Source organism: Musca domestica, unplaced genomic scaffold (genome assembly GCF_030504385.1).
Source record: "Musca domestica strain aabys unplaced genomic scaffold, Musca_domestica.polishedcontigs.V.1.1 2, whole genome shotgun sequence".
Taxonomy (NCBI): Eukaryota; Metazoa; Arthropoda; class Insecta; order Diptera; family Muscidae; genus Musca; species Musca domestica.
In genome coordinates, this window is record NW_026712249.1 from 30,866,528 (window position 1) to 30,889,080 (window position 22,553).

Here is a 22,553-nt window from a genome sequence, read left to right on the forward strand (position 1 = left end):
CCCACTAAATATTACCCGATGACCATCAAAATTGGAAGGCTTCTGCCCAGCTTTAAGCTTTAGCCCCATGCTATTTTTCGATTGGTCTATAATTGCGACCAGTAGAGCAACTGCAAAATCAGGAAAAATTTCAGTTTTTGGTCCAGCCCCACCCCCATTCTAAATTTCGTGAAGATCGGGCCATAATTGCGACCTGTAGAGTGATTACAAATTAACATGAACAGACGGACGGACAGACGGATGGACATACATAGCTAGATCGACTCAGCTCGGCGAGCTAGGAAGATCTATATATACTTTCCTATGTGAGAAACCAATATTTCGAGGTGTTACATAATGTTTTGCCCAATCAAACTTATAATACCCCCAACACATAGTGTTGTAGGGTATAAAAATACTGACTATAGGAAGGTACCATTATATGGGGGCTATACCAAAACGTGGACCTGCACAGAAAATTTTCTGTCATAGGCTGTAGTATCGATTACGAACTTCATATACCAAATTTTAAACAATTCCGGTGAGTAATGTCGCTAAAATCATCAAAATACCAAATATCGGGAGGTGCCGTTATACGATGGCGTGGACCTGCACGGACAATTTTCTGTCGTAGTACTTGTTACGAACTTCAACTACCACATTTTTAACAATTCCCGTGAATAATGTACCAAAATACCGAGAATAGGGATGTACCATTATATGGTGTCTATACCAAAACGTGGACCTACATGGCCTATTTGCAATACTAAAAGTCCTGCAGACATAATATACATTTGAGTAACATTTTATCAACCTATTTCCTATTATTATCAACCTTTATTTCGTTCGGAACCTATAGTGATTTCCACAGACGGACAGACGTACGGACATCGCTAAATCGACATAAAATTGTATGCTGATCAAGAATGTGTATACTTTGTTGGGTCTAAAAATTAATTTTCGAGGTATTACAAACCGAATGACAAACTTAATATACACTCCATACTATGGTGGAGGGTATAAAAACATATTTAGCTATACTTTTAGGCCAGGTGTGAAAACTGACAAATTGATCCAGTCCTGTATCCCCTACAAAGATTTATATTTTATCTTTCGTTAAATGTTAACGCGGTGTCCAATTGTTATCCAACTTAACAACATATTTTTGCCTATATTATAGCAGGTGTGAAAATACAGTTTTCAAATTACAGATACAGTTTTCAAAGTTTTAATAGAGTAACGGAGCATTGAAGAAAAATAAAACAAAATTGAAATAGCTATCATATATATTTTCGACCGATTTCTTTAAGTAATGAAAATCAAAAAATTCTTAAAGTCAGCCGTTGAGTCTATTTTTTTTTTCGAAATTATTCTCTACTTAATATTTTGCCTGTTAAGGATTATGAATTTCCAATTAAATACAACAACATGTGAATTACTGACGTCACTCGCGGTGTTAACACACTTTCGTGTCCCATGGTACTTTGCACGTTGCTGTATTATTATTACAATTAAATAATAGTTTTAATATCCGCCGTGAATGCAACAATCCAAACAGAGATGTAACATAAACCGTGGAAATATTTCTATGTCGTCTGTGGGGGTTAGTCGTCAAAGCGAAACGGCATCGAGCGGATACATGCCGCCGGACGGTAAACGCCTATAACATAAACAACAAAAAGATTAAAAAAAGAAGAAAGTGAAAAGTCGTCGTTCATTCGAAACACCCACACGTGACATGTCATGAGCCTATTACTCAATACGACATTGGATAACATCGAGCCAACATTTAATTTGCCCCTGATTATGGCCATTGTCTGGATTATCAACAAAGACTATGCCATCTATACAACGTCGCCGGTAACAATTGGCCAATATGCCATTAACTGGCGCAATCGCCGTTTCCAAAGCGATTTAATTGATGAGGTCTTGCGTCGCGCTCAAACGCCCGAAGCCCATATCAGATATCAAGTGGAAGGGGAAATTTATCCCAAAGATACAACAGAGGAGCACATGTCCGCGGAGGAGTTATTGGAGAGATTCTATAAGAGCTATGCAAATCGTGAAAAATCCATATGGTTTTTGGATAGCCTGGAGGCGTACAAGTAAATATTATGATTTTATATCGAAGAGAAAAACATATTTTTTCAGAGACTTACAGATCACCTAGCTTGGATTTTTAAAGAATATTTTTTCAAAGACTTACAGACCATAAACCGTGTATTTTTAAACAATATTTCTTCAAAAACTTGCAGACCATCAAACGTGGATTTTTAAAGAATATTTTCTTCAAAGTCTCACAGGCCGCCAAACGTGAATTTTTAAAAATATTTTTTTCAATGACTTGCAGGCCGCCAAACTTGAATTTTTAAAGAACATTCTTTTCAAGCGCTTACAGGCCACCAAACTTGGATTTTTAAAGAATATTTTTTTAAGGACTTACAGGCCACCAAACGTGGATTTTTAAAGAATATTTCTTTTCAAGGATATACAGGTCACCAATCGTGGATTTTTAAAGAAGGACAAACAGACCACCAAGCCTGGATTTTAAAGAATATTTTTTCAAGGACTTACAGGTCACTAAACGTGGATTTTTATAGAATATTTTTTCAAGGACTTACAGACTACAAGCGTGGATTGGATTTTTGGATTTTTATAGATATATTTATTTTTATAGAATATTTTTTTCAAGGACTTACAGGCCACCAAACGTTGATTTTTAAAGAATATTTTTTTCAAGGACTTACAGGCCACCAAACGTGGATTTTTAAAGAATATTTGTTTAAGGACTTACAGGCCACCAAACGTGGATTTTTAAAAAATATTTTTTTCAAGGACTTACAGGCCACCAAACGTGGATTTTAAAAGAATATTTTTTCAAGGACTTACAGAACACCAAACTTGAATTTTTAAAGAATATTTTTTCAAGGACTTACAGGCTACCAAACGTGGATTTTTAAAGAATATTTTTTTCAAGGACTTACAGGCTACCAAACGTGGATTTTTAAAGAATATTTTTTCAAGGACTTACAGAACACCAAACTTGGATTTTTAAAGAAGGACAAACAGACCACCAAGCCTGGATTTTTTAAGAATATTTTTTCAAGGACTTACAGGCCACCAAGCCTGGATTTTTAAGAATATTTTTTTCAAGGACTTACAGGTCACCAAACGTGGATTTTTAAAGAATATTTTTTTCAAGGACTTACAGGCCACCAAACGTGGATATTCAGAAAATATTTTTTTCAAGGACTTACAGGCCACCAAACGTGGATTTTCAGAAAATATTTTTTTCCAGGACTTACAGACCACCAACCGTGGATTTTTAAAGAAGGACTTACAGACCACCAAATGTGAATTTTTAAAGAATAATTTTTTGAAGGACTTACTGGCCACCAAACGTGGATTTTTAAAGAAGGACTTACAGACCACCCAGCGTGGATTTTTAAGCATTATTTTTTCAAGTACTTTTCGTAATTTTTTGCCAAAAATTACATTAAATTGTTATTTCAGAAAATTCGAACGAGATTTAATAGACCCCAAACAACACTACCATCGCAGCGGTTATTTTGTGCTGGTTTATACGGGGCTGGAAGCAGATCGCCTGTCAAATATCAAGGAGATGTTTCGTCGACTTTTCAACATATACGTGACGAATGTTAATGTCATGTTGATGGTGGGTAAATACCCATACCTGTATACCTATTTTCCCTTTGCCCCCAACAAATGCCACTCATCGAGCCCGGGCTACTTTGCCTCCTTTAAAGGCATTGAGAAGAATGCTAATTTCACGCTGGGTAAAAATCTATTTCCAACAAAAGTGGAGAATATGCATGGCTGCAGTTTATCGGTCATTACCTGGACATATTTACCCTACATTGTTGTGGAGCGGGATGAGAAGACGGGAGAGCTGATATCGTTACATGGCATTGAGGGCTCGGTGATATCTCTTCTGGCGGAGCGTATGAATTTTACGATAAAAATCAAGGAACCCAAGGCGAAGGATAGAGGGGATATTTATCCGAATGGTACGGCAACGGGGGCGGCGAAAATGGTGAGGAACATCAGTATCTTAGAATTTCAGGATAGATTTTTATTTTTCCCCATCTATATTGTAGATTCTGGAGAAGGAAGCCAACATTACAATTATCTCATACCTGTACAACAAGGAACGGGCCGATGTCATGTCAGCTAGTGCCAGTTATTTGAATTTACCCTATTTGCTTGCCATACCCCAGGGTCGACCACTGACGGCATTTCAACGCCTGATAAAACCATTTCGCTACATAATTTGGTCTTGCTTTACTTCCAGTTTCTTTTTTGCCATTCTCTTTATATACTACATACGATTTTTGGGCAAATCCAAGCTAATGGACTTCATCTATGGCCAGGGCAATCGTTTGCCCTTCACAAATCTCCTCTCAACCCTACTGGGTGGTTCCGTCTACAGTCAGCTGCCTTATAGAAATTTTGCTCGCTTCCTGCTAACTGTGTGGATCCTGTATACGATGGTTTTGAGAACAGCCTATTCGGGGGAACTTTTTAACATCCTACAGGATGGAAAGGCCCGCAACAATTTCCAAAAGCTCCAAGAAATTGTGGAAAGGAACTACACCATCTATGCATTTCCAGCTGTGGAAACAGTGCTGAAATTTTTAGATCCCCAACCGAGTACGGGCACCGTAGATTCGGTCAATTCGGTGCCAGTACTTTTCGAAAAAATCTCCAATCCCAATACCAAGGAGAAAATCGCCCTATGTCTGCTGGAGTATTCCATTCGGTCGTATAATCAGCGCAATCCTTCACGACGTGTGGAAATTCTACCCGAAACTGTTGTAACCTCGCCCATTGTTTTCTACATGCCACACCATTCGTATATCCGGGCGCAGACGGGTGTATTGATAATGCAAATGTTGCAGGCTGGGATAATGAAGAGATTCGAATCGATTTACCTCTATGTGGCTTGGAAGCCTCAGCGCAGTCAAGGTGAACCAACAAGGCTGTCGTTTCATCTGCTGTTGGGTATCTTTGTTGTTTATGGTGTCCTGTTGATATTTTGTGTGCTGGTTTTTCTCTTGGAGCTGAGCAGTGCGAGGGTGGGGTGGTTACAGGCTGTGGTGAATTTTTTAAATTTGTAATAAAAGTACGATTTTTAACAATATTTATTTGTTTGGTTAAATGAAGGCTACCTGAGGAACCCGATTTTTTTTATATTTTTCGTTGTTTTTTTTTTAACATAAAAACGAATAAGCAAAGGCTATAGTCGTGCTGGGCCGGTCATGAGATACCCTACAACACTACAAAATGTTATTAGTCCCCTTATATTCAAATCCATCTTAGACAATTTCATTTTTGAAATAATGTCGGAGCCCAGCACAGTTCTTACCCTTAGGTTTTTGACCAAGAGAATATGGCCAGTATTTAGGTACTCCGTCGTTTCACACGAAAGTTTTTTACAGTTAAAATGTCTAATGCGAAATTCCGTGTCGATTGGTTTTTAATTGTGGCCTGGTTTTATTGTGAGCGAACCCCTAAATGCACATTTTAAGAACAATGGGCTTTAATTCTGACCCTAAAAAAATTCGTGTGGATCGGACGCTAATTGCGACATGCATATAATACACTACAAAATTTAGTGCTGTGGGGTGTAAAAAATTAGAAAATTTTCAATTCAAAATTGTAAGTCAAATTGAAAAAATCGCATGCGATAAAAAATATGTCAAAAATTGAACAAAAGATATTCAATTTTTTATTGGCATTTTCTTCACGAGTTTCTAAGATTTTATCCTTTTTTGGCAAGAGACCATTCCGAATTGATAGGAATTGTGAAAATCTGCCCAGCGGTTCTTGAGTTATAACCAGAATAAATACGATCTATTTCTTCATATATATTGTACCTATTTTGCTATAAATCCGATTTCTTGGGTATCAGCATCACTTTAATGGTCAGAAGTGACCTTTAAAAATATTTCAGATTTGGCTGAGATTAATAATATTCGCGATTTAGTGGAAACTTTCCTATTTTCTTACATTAAAGTTATAGTCTATTTTACCCGCTAAATATTGTCCGATGGCGTCCCAAATTGGAAGGCTTTTAAACTCTAACTTCATGTAAATTTCCGCGTCGATTGGATCATAATTGTGGCCTATACAACAACTGCAAAATCAGGAAAATTTTCTGTTTTTGGTCCATTTCAACACGTAAATATTTTGGAATCATCCCCAAAAACAATAGGTTTCTATTCTGACCCTAACCCGCCTCAATTTTCAATTACGTGAGGATCGGGCCATAATTGCGACCTGTAGGTTGATGACAAATTAACATGGACAGACGGACGGACATACATAGCTAGATCGACTCAGCTCGGCGAGAAAGGAAGATCCATATATGCTTCCCTATGTGGGAAACCAATATTTCGATATATAGTGTTGTAGGGTATAACAACTGTTCTGGAGATTATGTGAAAGTAAACAGTAATGAGCGTACATCTATATAAAAAATGGGAAAATTGGCCAATCGATGCATCAACGCCCGGGTACAACGATTTTGGGCGGTAAAAATTGCGATAGGACGGAATTGATGAACCCGAACTAGAAGGGGGTGAAAATATCAGTAGATGCTAACTAGTGTGGGGTGGGGATGTCATGTGGATGACACGTTTTTTTTATAACACTGTGCTACAAAATTCATTTTTTTTCAATAATTACAGATAAATTCTCGTAGATTATAAAAAATAGAGGTAAAAAATTGAAGGCACGTGTTTTGGTGTTTTGAAAGTGTACATCGCAAAGTAACCTAAAATAAGGGGAAAATTCAGCATTTTTTAAATTTTCGGACCAAGATTTTTTGGAATCTGTTATATAGTGTTTTGAAAATATTGCAGATACATATGCCAATATTATTGAAGAATAATTTTACCTCATAGCAAGTCACCAAAGGGCTCCGTTTTCCATAAAACGGTTAAAATTTCCTTTTAATGGAATTGTATTAAATCAAAATATTCTACTAAATTAATAGTCATCAAATTCTAATTTAGGTCCCAGAAGATGTCAAAAATATATATCATGCCTTAACGCCAAGAATTCATATAAAAAAAAAAAACTAGAAAACTAGAAAGTTTCGGATTTCGAAGATTCCTTGGAATCTGTTGATTTTGGGCAAGATGGAAGATAAAACCAGTAAAGAAAGTTTTAAAGTCGGGCGGGACCGATATTATGATACCCTACATCACTTTGTTAATTTAGTAGAGCTCCGCGTAACAATTAAAAGTTTTTATGGGAGAATTCAATCATACGCGCTATGATTATAATTATAATTATAATTTAAAGTTCAAAGTAAGCATTTGTATCTTTTAAATTCGGACTTGTATTGCCCATTTGGTGCAAAATTAATTTGAAATCAGATAAAGATGTACATAGGAGCTATATCCAAATCGGAACCGATCTTCACCAAATTTCACATACTAGCTTCTAGATTTAATTCGGTCGTAAGTGCCAAATTTCATCCAATTTGGGCAAATATTAGACGTTTGGTGCACAATCAAAAGTAAATCGGACGAAGTTATATATGGGAGCTATATCCAAATCTGAACCGATCTCCATAAAATTTAGCAAATGTATTTCTGAGCTGTATTTGATATATTTCCCCAAATATTGTTGTTACAGAGTGCATATTACGGCTGCGGAGGACAAAAATAACAAATCGGATGAACAATATATATGGGAGCAATAGCTATATCTGAACCGATTTCGATCAAATTTGGCATACTTACTTTCAGGTCCAACCTGATCGTATGTGCAAAATGCCATACTATTCGGACTGATATTACACGTTTGGTGCACAGTAAAAGGCAAATCGGACGAAGATATATATGGGAGCTATATCCAAAATTTGACCGATTATTTCCAATTTCAATAGGGTTCGTCTTTGGGCCAAACAAATGATTTGTGCAAAATTTCATCAGGATAGGGCAATAAATGCGAACTGTACTGTTTACAAAAATACATGGACAGACGGACAGACGTTTCCTTTTGCCTGTTACAAACAAATGCACAAATTCATAATACCCTGACCACCTTGTGGTCTCCTGAAGGCCCTGAGATATATTCTAAAGATATTCAGAAGATTTTCTGTCTCCGGAAGATCTTGAGAAGGTCTTCTACTTTAAAATGACCTCGATAAGGTCCTCTACCTCCAAAGGATTTGAGAAGGTCTTCTACCTCCAGAAGACCCAGACCCGAAAGCCGAAAGCCGTGGAGAGAGTCATCTAAATAAGGAATACCTGGACAAGAAGCTCTTTTGTTGACCTTGAGATGCTATTTTAAAAGACTTCTGCCTTAAGATTTTTTGCCTTATTAATTTTAAGTTATTTAATTTTAGTTGCATTTAATATAGTTTAATTTTATTTTTCTCATATAATTTAATTTATATATTTTTTTAATTTTTTATAATTCCGTATACTTTGATTTAATTAATTTTAACATCTTTTAGTTAGTTAATTTATATAATTTTTATTTTAGTAATTAATAACTAAAATTAATCTAATTTACTTCACATCAATTTAATTTAAATTTTGAATTTTTTCTTTTAATCCGAATGCATAACATAATTTTTAACTTTTTTTTTTTAATTTTGTAATTTTATTTCAACTTTTTTATACAACATACACTTCGACAAAAACTTATAGGTCACAATTTCTCCCAAAAATATCCCCCCGGCAATACAGTGCCAAATTACCAGAGTTTTAAAGACGATTTGCAGAAAATTGAAATTCAATTTAAAATGTTTACCGCCATAGACAAATTGTCTTAAAACTGCTGTACTATGCGGAACATTTTCCATGCCAATTTCCTTGACCAACTTATCACGAATTCCCGAATTGCTTAGCCAATCCAAGATATCATCAACCACAGGTGCTAGAAATGAGCCCCTCGGATAGTATATACAATTCACTCCCGTTAATATTATCTCTTCCAAAATGGAATAGTCGCTGCGATTTTCCATGTGCATTTTCATGAAGTGGCCAATGTAGGCCTCTGTTGAGATTATACCGAATTTCGGTGGCAATGAATCCAGCTGTTCCAACAACTCCAATGGATTACAATGTATGACATGAGATATCTCTTTTAGGTGGGGTATAAAATCTAAAATACGATTCGTCGAATCATCGGCGAATAGGGTGAAATTCTGCTCGATGAATTCTTCGATAGTCTGAGGCAATGGTTGGTACGGTGGATGAGTTATTACATGATTCATTACACCTTCATATCCAACACGAAAGAAGAAAAGGAAATATAGCCAGGCAAGAAGTAAAATTGAATGGAATTTAATTTTATGTTTGCGTATCATCCGTAGCAGAGCTATCTTAACGATAGCAACACAAATCAATACACGCCAGGTGGATTTGGTGAAGGGTCTCAGAAGCAATTCATTGGGCGTCACCATAATGTTATTTTTGAGAATGATGACGTAATGATCTGTGAAATAGGCATTTGATCCCGTGGAGACTTCTAAACGATTCAACATGCATGAAATCCAACCGATTGTGAGATTGAGGCGTTGTTGTTGTAGCTGGAAAGGAAACCATATATTTAATTGTAAGAAACAATTCTTTGCAGGAAGGACATTCTTAAGATCTATGGACAGAAGGCCTTATCAATGCTATTAAGAGAAAAGGTCCTCCAGCGATAAAAGACATTAGAAAATTCTTCGATAAATCGAAGGAATTCGAAGGGTATTTTATATAGCGGGGACTTTATGAAGGACTCCTGCAAGGAGAGTACTCATGAAAGATCTTCTACAGACCGAAGACCTGCTAACGGTCTTCTATAGACAGAACATTAGATAAATACTATTTGTTTGTCTTCCGGCCATACTTCAACCTATAAAAGGTCTTCAGTCTGTTGAAGATCTTTTGAAGGCCTTCTGTCTGTAGGAGACCTCCAAAAGTTAAGTAGAACCTCGAGATGATCCTTTGTGCAAAGAGGGCTTTGAGGATTACTTCTGTATCTAAAATGCCTTGAAGGTTTTATTTTTTCCGACAGGAATTAGACTCAACTCGATGAGGCCTTCTGTCTCCAAAGGACCTTGAAAGGTCTTATGTATCTGAAAACCAATGAAAAGGTGTTGAGAAAAATCTTCTTCTTCAATAAAACCTAGAGAACGTTTTCAACATCCAGAGGATCTCAAAAAGGTATTTTGCCATCAACGGATCTTGAGAAAGTTTTTTATTAACTCCAAAGGACCACAAAAAGACCTTTTGCCTGTAAAAGATCATGAAAAGGTATTGAATAGATCTTCTGCCTCTAGAAGATCTTGTGAAGGTCCTCTGCTTAGGGAATGCCTTGAGAGAAACTTCTGCCTCTAGAAAACCTTAAGGAGGTCTTCTACCTATAGAAGACTGCGAGAAGGCCTTTCGAGTCCAGAAGACCTGGAGAATGTCATCTGGCTCTAGAAGACCTTGAGAAGGTATTCAGCTTCCTCGAGGAGATTTGGTGAAGGTCTTTTGCCTCAAAAAGTCCTTTAGAAGGCCTTTTGATGTCAGGAGAGATTGAGGAGGCCTTTTGCCTCCAGGGAACCCACAGAAGATTAAAAAAAAAACTTAAAGAAGGACCTCTATCTATAAAGAAGACCCTGTGAAGATTTTCTGCTTTCGAATATCTGGAAAATGTTTTCTACCTCCATAAGACCAGGGGAAGGTCGTTGGAACCCAAAAGACCCAGAAAAGGCATTCCATCTCCAGAAGACCTTGTAAAAGTCTTCTCCCTCTAGAATACCTGGAGTAGGTCTTCTGCTCCTAGAAGACCTACCGCCACCACAAAACCTGCTGAAGGTATTTCTTCTCCAGGAGACCTGCTAAAGATTTTATGCACAACCGCCTTTGAAAAAGCTGAAAAAGGTTTTCTGTCTCCAGGAGATCTGCTTTCAGAAGACCCTGAGAAGATCTTTTGCCTCCGGATGAACTGGAGAAGGTCTTTTGCAAGCAGAAGATCTTTCTCCTTCTAAAGGCCTAAAATATATCTTCTGTCTCCATCTGCCTTTAGTCTTCTAACAATTTTTTTGCCTCTAGAAAACATGCCTTCTGAAGACCTTGGGAAGAGCTTTTGCCTCCTGGAGAGCCTTCATAAGATCTAGATAAGGCTTTTTACACCAGAAGACCTAGCAAAGACCTTCTTTCATTAGAACACCTGGAGACGGTCTTCTGCTTTCAGGGAACCTTAAGTCCTGCCTCAGAAATGTCTCTATAAAATTTTCTGCCTCCAGAAGATCTTGTAAAAATCTTCTTCTTCCAGAAAATCTTTACTAGATTCTCTGCATACATAAAACCAAGGAAAGGTCATCTACCTCTAGAAGAGCTCGAGGAGTTCTTTGGCCTCTGGGGAACCTCTAGATGACTTGTGCTTCTATAGGATTTGGAGAAGGGGTTTTTCCTTTGGAAGACCTTAAGAAGGTGTTTTATGAATAGACGATACATCTTCAAGTTCTTCTATAAACAGCAGACTTTCTCAAGGACTTTTCTAGCAAAGAAGTTTTCTATATCTCTGTTAATCAAAGAGCCATTTAAAATTCTCTTCTTCAGGCCTTCTGTGGTATTAATATATTTTTAAGGGGTTTGAAGATCTTCTCAAGGATTTTTATGGAAAGGATATTTTTTCGAGGTCTTCAATAATGCGGAGGTCAAAGAATACCTTTTATAGGGTTGAAGTTTCCTATAGACATTCTTAAGGTCGTTCATGGACGAAAGAACTTTTTATGCTGTTCTAATGACAGAAGAATTATCCAAGGCCAGAAGATATTCACAAGTAGGCGGAAGGCCTTCCAAAAGACGGAAAGAGATCTTCATTTCATTGTGCAACTGAAAATCTTTTCTAGAAAACCACTTAAAAATTAATTAATTAATATTTACCATTTTAAAGACACCCGCTGCTGTGCCATTGGGATAAACAACTCCGGATATGATTTTCGGTGGATCGTTGGGTACCACTTCTACTGAGAAGTTCAATTCTTTCGATAAGATATCCAGGATAGATGCATCGAATCCTTGCAGTGATACTGTGCCAGTTGGATCTCCTATAATATCTATGTATGGGGGTGTGTTCCATACTACCACCCGTATTGGACACTGGTGGAAATTTAAAGTCTTCCTGGGGAAAATTGTGTCATACGTTATTGGCTGCTGTTTTTCAAAACCGTCAGTAGTATATACCAATACAGGCAGCACATTGGAACACCCTCGGTTCGAGTGATAAGGAAAATATGTGAATATCTGCACTTGATTGGTATGAGGCATTACAATTATTACATCCAAAATATAGGCATCGAATAGAAGTTGAAATATCCGTTCCATTTCGTTGAATTGATAGCTTGTGAAAATAACAACATATTTTGGAGTTGTAGTGAGTACAGATTTCAATGATCTGTAATACTTTACTGATCCATCCAAATCCAAGCTAGAAGTAAATAAAGGGAAATGAAAGAGCCGAATGATTTTCATTATCAAAATCTGATTTTATGTCCTAAATAAATGAATTATGCTGCTTGGAACTCAAAAAGTGGTACCTAGGTAAATTAACACATAAACAAGTAAAAAAGCAGTAAGTTCGGCCGGGCCGAACTTTGAATTGGAACGAATTAAAAAATTTTCAAAAAAAATAAAATCCATTAACAATTCTTTTAAAATCTTTAAAATATCTAATATAGGAAGATGCCGATATATGGGGGGATATACGATATTGTGGACCTATAAGGACAAATCTATGTCTGCGTGTAAAGTACTCACAAGGAACTCCTTGTGTGGATTTTCAGATAATTCCATTGGAAAAAGTGGCTAAAATCATCAAAATACCGAATATAGGGGAGTACCGTTATATGGGGGATATACGATATTGTGGACCTATATAGACAATTCCGTTTCAGGGGTAAACTGCTCACAAAGAACTCCGTGTGTGGATTTTCAGACAATACGATTGGAAAATGTGGCTAAAATCATCAAAATACTGAATATCGCTGGGTACCGTTATATGAGGGCTATACGATACCGTGAACTATATAGATAATTCTCTGCCAAGGTATAAAGTACCCACAAGGAACTCCTTGTGTGGATGTTCAGACAATTCCGATGAAAAATGTGGGTCAAATCATAAAATATCGAATATCGGGAGGTACCGTTATAGACAATTCCTACCTAAATAGACAATTCTTTTCGAGGAGGTAAAATGCCCACAAGGGACTCCTTTTGTGGAATTTCAGACAATTCCATTGAAAAATGTGGGTAAAATCATCAAAATACTGAATATCGGGGGTACCGTTACATGGGGGCTATACGATATTGTGGACCTATATTGATAATTCTTTTTGAGGAGGTAAAATGCCCACAAAGGACTCCTTTTGTGGAATTTCAGACAATTCCATTGAAAAATGTGGCAAAAATCATCAAAATACCGAATACCGTGGGGGTACCGTTACATGGGGGTTACACGATATCGTGGACCTTTATGGACATTTCTCTGCCGAGGTATAAAGTACCCACAAGGAACTCCTTGTGTGGATTTTCAGAAAATTCCGTTGAAAAATGTGGGTAAAATCATCAAAATACCGAATATCGGGGGTACCGTTATGTGGGGGCTATACGATATCGTGGACCGATATAGCCCATCTTCGAACTTGACCTGCCTGCAGACAAAAGAGAGATCTGTCCAAAATTTTAGCTTCCTATCTTAATTCGTTTAGACTGTAGCGTGATTTCAACAGACGGACAGACGGACGGACAAATCGTCTTAGAATTTTACGCTGATCAAGAATATATATACTTTGTTGGGACTAAAATGATTATTTCGATGAGTTACAAACGGAATGACGAACTTAATATACCCTCCATACCTTTTTTGGTAGAGGGTATAAAAATGTTGACCCTGTATGGAGGAGGTACTCGAAAGAGTGGACCGATATATTCCATCTTCACACCAGACCTTGGGCTAATAAAAATATTGTAATGTGTGTAATTTGAAGAGATCCGGTTGCTTATTTCGTATTTTACGATTGTTTTGGTTATTCAAAATTTTGACCCTTTGTGGGGGGATACCAGAAAGAATGGTCCGATCTCTACCATCTTTATAACAGATCTTGCGTTGAAGGAAGTAATAAGATGTCCCAAGTCTGAATGGAATCGGATGTTATTTTCGTGTTATATGAGCTTCAGGGATATTTAAAATGTTAACCCTTTTTGGAGGCACAAGAAGGATTGGACCGATATATTCCATCTTCACACCAGAATTTGGGTTAATAAAAATATTGTGATGTGTGTAATTTAAAGAAAGTCGGACATTTACAAGACATTTTATAAGAGTTAAAATTATTCAAAATATTGACCCTTTGTGGGGGAGGTACTTGGTGGAGTGGACCGATATTGTCCATTTTCGCACCTAACCCAGAACTGCTGCTAATATTAGGATTTGCAAAGTTAAAGAAAACTTGAATTATCCTTTTTTTTCTGTGTTGTAAATTATTTTCATTGAAAATGTTGACCTTTTGTGGGGGAGGTAGCAGAAGGAGTGGACCGATATTGCCCATCTCCGAACTCGATCTAAGTTTAACAAAAATGTTACGATGTACTTAGTTTGGTCCAAATCGGATACTCCCTTCGAGAGTTATCGTGCGTAGCAGTTAGACAGACGGACGGACGGACATCGCTAAATCGACTCCAAATGTCCTGAAACGGATTTGGTCCAAAGAGACGTAGTGTCTGAACCGGTATTTCAACTTGGCACGTTTTGACCGTATACCCTATCTAGCCATATGGCTGAGGGTATAAAAATCCGGTGAATAATGTAGTTAAATAAATGAAAATACCGAATATAGGGAGGTGCTATTGTACGGGGGCTATACAAAGAATAGTACCTGCATAGACAATTTCCTTTTTTTTGTCTCAGGCCGTTCAAATACGACATTTTAAACAATTGCGGTGAGTACAGGGTGAGATAAAAAAACTGCAATAAAGTCAAATGCCATATTTTTTAACTTTTTTTTCTAAATTTTCTGAATGAATGCAAAAAATGTCAGAAATACCATCAAATTTTAGAATAAGTTTAGATTTGTTCGAATTGGTCATCTTTGGCACGAATTATGGCCTTCAAATGGCCAATGAAACCATCACACGCTACCCGAATGTTGCTCTGCAGTATTTTGACCCATTCCCGGCGTAGCGCTTGCTTGAGGTGATCGACACTTTGGTATTTTTTAGTGCCAACCTTGCTGTCCAAAATACTCCAGACACAATAGTCCAACGGATCGGTATCCGGAGATTTTGAAGGCCATTGTGCGCTGGTAAGGAACCTCAGTTTGTAACCATTCTTGGGTGGCGCGTGCTGGTTGCAATGGAGCTGAGTCATGTTGGTATGTCCAAGGTCCGCGGCCAAAATGTTTGCATGCCCAAGGCTTTAATAGACCCTCCAGAATATTTTCGCTATAATATTCGCCATTTATTCTGATGCCAAGGTCGATTGATACGAGCGGAGAGCGACCATCGGCAGTTATGGCTGCCCACACCATCACCATGGCCGGCGCTTGAGTTCTGGTGGCCAACCGAAGGTGCACATTTTCAGCTGACCTCTTTGGCAAGTAAACACGATCATTTTCTTTGTTTACAAACTGCTGGACAACGAATGTTTTCTCATCGGAGAACCCAACTAAATTCGGCAGTTCACCACTTTCGGCCAAGCGAAGCAACTCTTTAGCTCTTTTGAGTCTTTTTTCTTTCTGATGCGGTGTAAGTTCTTGCACTTTTTGGAATTTCAATTGCTTTACCCCGAGCTCATTTTTCAATATTTGCCGAATGGAATATTGTAATATGTTCAGCTCACGAGAGATTTTTCGGCCGCTGTGGCGCGGGTTTCGATCAAGTCTCTTCTTTACTTTTCGAACCATTTCTGCTGATGTTGCCGTTTTCTTCCGTCCACTTTCTTGACGTCGGGCTACCCTACTAGTATCACGGTAACGAGCGATGATACGAGACACAAAAGATTTATTCACATTTAAATGCTGTAGTGCTCTAACGATAGCCACTTGTGGTTTTCCAGCCAAATATAAAGAAATCACACTATACCGCTTGAATTCCATCACGAATAACTTTTTTTCTGGAATATTCTCACCAAAATGCTTTTTAATTTTAACAGCTATCGGACAAGTGGCTTAGAAATAATAGCAGTCTGAAGTTGGTTGCAGTTTTTTCATCTCACCCTGTAATGTCCCTAAAATTACTTTGTATGGTGGAGGAAACTTCTTGTTAACAACATGTCAGTTGAGTTCCAGTTTTTCACACCGGAAAAATTTATTGTACTTACCGTACGTCCTCAGCTCGCTGAACCATCAGTAGTCTAACTTTCAAGCGATCATCCATCAATGAATCCCACGGAGGATTTAAGATGATTGGTATGGGCTTCTCAGTTTTGGTATTAATATTTAAAATCTCCTCAACGAGATCCGTATTTAATTTTTGATTTTCACTGTTCGAATAATTGGTAATAATTTCCAGAGTTATGGCATTAGGCTCCAAGGCACCAATAACAATATTTTGTATAACAGCACTTAACAGTTGGAAATCGGGTTGGCTTTCACATCCTTTGCCAACCTGAATGACAATAATCAACATGAATTGCAAGTAATTCATTTCTGCCGATTTGTTTCCAGCTTAATGACCAGTTTTGCTTGGGTTTGTACGATATTCTGATTATTTGTGAGTGGAATTATTTGAAGTGAACAATACGTGAGATACTAATGTTTTATTGATTTACATATTCCCAAAAGAATCATAAAATGAGTATTGTTTTAAATCGTTAGATTGGATAATGTGATACAAGAATGTTTGAAAATATAAAGGATTTGTCGTTTATATACTTATTCGAATGTTTCCGCTATTTGTAAGTCATTATGCTGATTAGTCCCAGTTCATCGGTATCGGATCACACTGGTGCCATTTAATTTGTAAGACAAGCAAACATTCAAAAAAAAAAAAAAAAAAAAAAACAAGTAAGCAAAGGCTACAGTCGAGCGGGGCCGACCGTTGAATACCCTACAATACTATAACAAGTGTTACATTTTATATAGGCGAGATAATCGAAAGAATTCCACAAGATATTGTGACAAATAATAAAAGAAAACCATCAGGTTTCGTTCTCTAATTTTCGAATAATAGCAACTTAAGCTGATTTGCTCATTTCCCCTTTTTGGAATATGTTGCACGTAAATGGACTTCCTAGATCTGGAACCAATATTTCCCAAAGACCTATAATCTCTCAGAAGTGGAAAAAGATTAACATTTATTATTGGTTTTTGACTGAAACGCATCTATATGAGATACAGACATTTGACTATATTCTTTAACGAAATCAGCGTTAACGAAATAGTCGGAAGTGCGTCTTTCCTGTATTTGTGAATTCTCCAAAAAGTCACTGGAATGGACATTTCCGTATTTTGTCTACAAAAGTTGGCAAACTCCTTTACACATTGAATATTTTTGGATGGCCATCCAAAACTGCTTGGCTTTTGCAATGTCCGGTAACCCCCATTCAAATGTGCGTGAGGATCGGGCGATAATTACGACCTGCTGACAATTTTGCAGTTTTTTGGTCCATTTCAACCCCAAAATATATGGCGATCATCTCCAAAAAGAGTAGGCTTCTATTCTGACCCTCATCTTATCCCCATGCAAAATTTCGTAAGGATCGGGCCATAAATGCGATCTGTATATGATATCCTGATATCCTAACTACTTAGTTTTGTTAGCTGTAGAAATATTACCAAATGTTTAATTCAATATGAAAATATGCCAAAAATATGACAAAATTGAAAAAATATGAGAAAATATTACAAAATCAATATTTTCATCTTAAGAGAGATATTTTTATGCGATTTTTTAGACGTTTTTTCTTTCCTGCCAAGAGGCCATTCAGAATTAATGAGAACTGTCGAAATCAGTTCAGCCGTTCTCGACATATAAGAGATCTTTCAAGCATATCTTCTTTGATAGACATATATATCGCACATATTTTGCTATAAATCCGATTTGTTGGATGTTAACATCAATGTAAAGATTAGAAGTAACCTTGTCATGGCTTTGTGATTTCGCTGGGTTTTAAAATATTCGCGGTTTAATGAAATATTTTGAATTTTTTCAACACAAAAGACATGGTCTATTTTACCCGCTAAATATTATCCGATGACAATCAAAATTGGTAGGCTTCTTCCCCGCCCTAAACTCTAGCTACAAGCGAAATTCCGCGTCGATTGGTCTATAATTGCGACCTGTATAGCTACTGCAAAATCCAACATTTTTCAGTATTTAGTCCATTTCAACCCCTAAATATTGTGCGATCATCTTCAAAAGGAATAGGGTTCTATTCTGACCTTAACCCCACCTCCATTCTAAATTTCGTGAAGATCGGGCCATAATTGCGACCTGTAGAGTGATTACAAATTAACATGGATAGACGGATGGACGGACGGACATACATAGCTAGATCGGCTCAGCTCGGCGAGAAACCAATATTTCGAGGTGTTACATAAATTCTGGCCCAATCAAACTTATAATACCCCCAACACATAGTGTTGTAGGGTATAAAAATGTACAACTGAGACTATGGTTTTTCTACCAGAGACCTTAATAACTACTCAAATCAACATATGAAAATATTCTACTTCAAGATACCTTAATTATTACTCCACCTAAAGAATATGAAATTTTCACTCAAAAACATACTCTCATTAGTACTCAATCCAGGATACAAAAGGATTCTCCTGCAAGGTGGATTTTTAAAAACATTTCTTTAAAAAATGTTTTTGTGGACCGCCAACGCTAGATTTTTTAGGGATTCTTAAAGGATTTTCCAAATAAAAAAAATTAGATTTTAAAAAATATAAAGGAAAAAAAAACCCGATAAAAATTCTCTTAAAATAAAATACCGAATGTAGCCGTTATATTAGGGTCTATACGACGACATGGACCTGCATAGGCAACTTTTGTCATAATCTATTGCACTATTCAAATGCGAAACTTGAAAAGAATTCGGTGAATAATGTAGCTAAAAATCATTAAAATAACGAATATAGGAAGGTACCGTTATATGGGGGCTATACGAAGGACCTGAACGGACAATTTTCTCTCATAGGCTGTAGTATCTACTACGAACTTCAAATACCAAATTTGAAATATTTCCGGTGAATATGTCGCTTAAATCACCAAAATAACGAAAATCGGGAGGTACCATTATATGGGAGCTATACGAAAACGTCGACCTACATGGCCCATTTTCAATACCTGCAGACGTAATGTTCGGAAGCTAGAGTGATTTCCACAGACGAACAGACGGATAGACGGGCGGACATCGCCAAGTCGGCATATAATTTTATGCTGCTCAAGAATAATACGTTGGCGTCTACAAAGTATATTTCGAGGTGTTACAAACGGAATGACAAACTTAATATACCCTCCGTACTATGGTGAGGTTATAAAAGAAAAACATTTCTTCAAGGACTTTCAGAGCAGGTATTGGCGACTATTGTAGTGGGATACATTTAGCTATCGTCGGTTTTTTAAAGGACATTAAAGGATATTCGTACCTTAAGAACATCTGCAAAGTGATCCAGGATATTTAAAAAATACTTCTTCGGGAACTTTCAGATCAACAACCGAGGATATTTTAGAATTACTTCTTCGGAAATATTCAGACCAATAAATGCGAATTTTTAAAGACTCTTTCTTTAAGAACGTTCAGATCTCCAGATCTGGATTTTTAACAAACTATTTACTGAAGGACTTTCAAACCAATAAACGTGGTTTTTAAAAGGACATATCTGCAAAGACTTTTAGACTAATAACAGTTAATTTTGTAAAAAAAAGGGTCGATGAAGGTCGAAGAAGGTCGAAGAAGGATTGTTAAAAAAATATTTCTTCATACTATTTCAGACCAATTTAAGTTAAGTTTTGAAGAATATTTCTTCAAGGACTTTCAGACCAAATGTGGATTTTGGATTTTGAAAGAATATTTTTTTCAAGGATCTGATATTCCAACAAAAAAAAAAAAAAAAAAAAAAAAATGATTGTTAAAAATATTTTTTTCAAGGATTTAATTATTTAAGGATTTTCTCACAAATTAACATTGGATGTTTAAGGTTTTTTTTTTTCAGGACTTTCAGTCCAACAACCGCGTTTTTTACGAATAGTTCTTCAAGGAATGATTAGGTACATAGTAAGTATTCAATATGGAACGGAAATATATCATGATTTATCTAATAAGGGTTTATAAGAACACTATGGGATTTAATACCTAATACTTGTAATCTATAAATCAGGACAATTCTTGGGTTATTCTATTTGGGACCACATAAGTACCAAGATGTCTATAGATGAATATTCTCATACATACATAGATGGAAGTTGAATAGCTTAAAATTCGAAATTTTTTAGATTTCTCATAATCCTTATAATTTGTAGAAAAAAATTAAACAATTTTAAAAATTTTATTATTTTATTTTAATTATATTTTCGAAAATTTTATTTTTAAATTTTCGAAAATTTTACATCTAGCAATGAATTTATGCGTCAGTATTTCACCTAAAAATAACACAATAGCAATAAAATGTAATTGCAGCAAGGCTTTAAAGGTGACTTGTAAAAAATGAAAATTCAGTGTAAAATTTGGATCGTCATGATTACTCTCCATGTGTTGCCAATTCCCTGTGGCATTTGGCAAATTATGCAAACCCATTTCACGAACGAATTTATTGCGTATTCCAGAACTGATTACATTTTTCAAAACCCCATCAATTTCCCCAGCTAGAAATGATCCCCGTGGATAGTAGATACAATTCAAGCCATTCAATAGCTTCTCGTGCAACAACGAATATTGGCTGATATTTTACATGCGATCTTTCATGTAATAGCTGACGTAGGCAGTTGTCGACAGAATGGCGGATTTGCTTGGCAGCTCGTCCATTTGTTCCAATAGCTCCATCGGGGTGCAATTGACAATCTGTGATATAGCCTTTAAGGATGGCATAAGTTCCAATAGGCGATTGGTGGAATAATCCGTAAATAGGGTAAAGTTGTGATTAAACAACTCTTCTAATGTCATGGGTAGGGGTTGGAAAGGTGGATTCGTGATGACATGAAACATTACACCCTCATAGCCGATACGCAAGGCGAACAGAATGTAAAGCCATGCCATGAGGAATATGGAATATAATTTGGTATTGCGTCGTCGAATAATTGGCAAGAGGGTAAGTTTTAGGACACTAATACATATCACCAGACGCCAGGTGGATTTGGTGAACGGTCTCACCAGTAGCTCGCGGGATTTAATAACAATGCTATTCTTGAGAATTATGACGAATTTTGGTATGAAGTACGCATAGGATCCTGATGTGATTTGCATGCGAGTCAGATCGCAAGCGATGCAACCGATGCACAGTGGTCGAGGTCGTATGGGAACAGCGGCCAAAAATACTTTCAGTGCAGATATCAATATGATTCTTTGGTTATGGTACCTTGATGGGATAAAAATAAAACATGTGACAAAATGGATATGATCGATGCATGTTTTGGCATGGTCCCCTTACAACGTACCTCCCGAATAAGGATTATTTGCCCAATTTTTGTCACATTTCTACACTACATTGTTCTGCTATTTGACATTTTACGCTCTAGAGAGCTAAAACATAGTCTTACTGAAAATAATTTGGAACGGCCCGCCTTCAGGTAGAGTCCCCCTGTAAAGGTACCTCCAAAAATAGAAGTATTTTTTATACAAATCAATATCAAATTTGATTATTTTTTGTAAACAAAATAGACATTTTTTGTAAACAAAATAAATAATTCAATATAAAATTAAATCAAAGGATATTTATAAATTTCAGTTTTATTCAAGTAAATCAAATGCAGATTTTAATAATATAGATTTTTTATTGGTTGGTAACGTTCGCTGTCCCGTTATAAAAGGGTCAGAGCTCAGAAGAAGACAGTTAATAAGATCTGTGTTTGATGAAACACGAGAATTTTTTTCGGGTATGATTTAGTCGAAACTTTTTTATATCTTTGTTTCTAGACTCCACGGCCACCTCCTATAATTCTCCAATCGATACAATGACAAATTTATAATGTCGGGTGCATGTATTAAAATTTTATGAGCTGCGGGTGGAAGATAGTGCCATGGATATCTATTTGTTAACTCTTTAGCCGTTTCCAGTGCAAAGGCCTTAAGTTTTTCGACATTAATATTATGCCCAGAAGACAATGCAGGCAACATTATTGAACAGCCCTCAATTATATCCTTATCGATAATCTATGTCACTAGCACCATAGAACTGACTAAATTTGAGCGAAGTCACTTCAGTATATTGGGCATAACATACAAATCTGACAAAATCTGAAAGTTAAATTAGCACGTCCAGATTCTTAGGACCATTACTAATGGCGTGAAAAAAATCACATTGGAGGATTCAGGGGGGAAAACAATTAAAACTTTAACTGAAATCCAATTTTATTTTCAAAATTAATCTTAAAGGCAACACAGAACACTCACAC

At 36.6% G+C, this 22,553-nt stretch overlaps 2 protein-coding genes across 2 annotated transcripts; one reads left to right on the forward strand and one right to left on the reverse strand.

Annotated features, from left to right (window-relative positions):
* The first annotated feature begins 1,722 nt into the window (after positions 1 to 1,722).
* LOC101891333 (uncharacterized) lies at positions 1,723 to 5,117 on the forward strand. The gene is made up of 3 exons (XM_005178078.1): positions 1,723 to 2,084; positions 3,493 to 4,033; positions 4,098 to 5,117. Exons 1-3 carry the CDS (start codon positions 1,723 to 1,725, stop codon positions 5,115 to 5,117), a joined length of 1,923 nt encoding a protein of 640 aa, XP_005178135.1.
* A 494-nt stretch (positions 5,118 to 5,611) lies between these two features.
* LOC101891511 (uncharacterized) lies at positions 5,612 to 16,643 on the reverse strand. Its single transcript, XM_059121807.1, has 4 exons — positions 16,318 to 16,643; positions 11,886 to 12,429; positions 8,717 to 9,550; positions 5,612 to 5,617 (listed from the first exon to the last, which is right to left on the reverse strand). Exons 1-4 carry the CDS (start codon positions 16,641 to 16,643, stop codon positions 5,612 to 5,614), a joined length of 1,710 nt encoding a protein of 569 aa, XP_058977790.1.
* Positions 16,644 to 22,553: the final 5,910 nt, after the last annotated feature.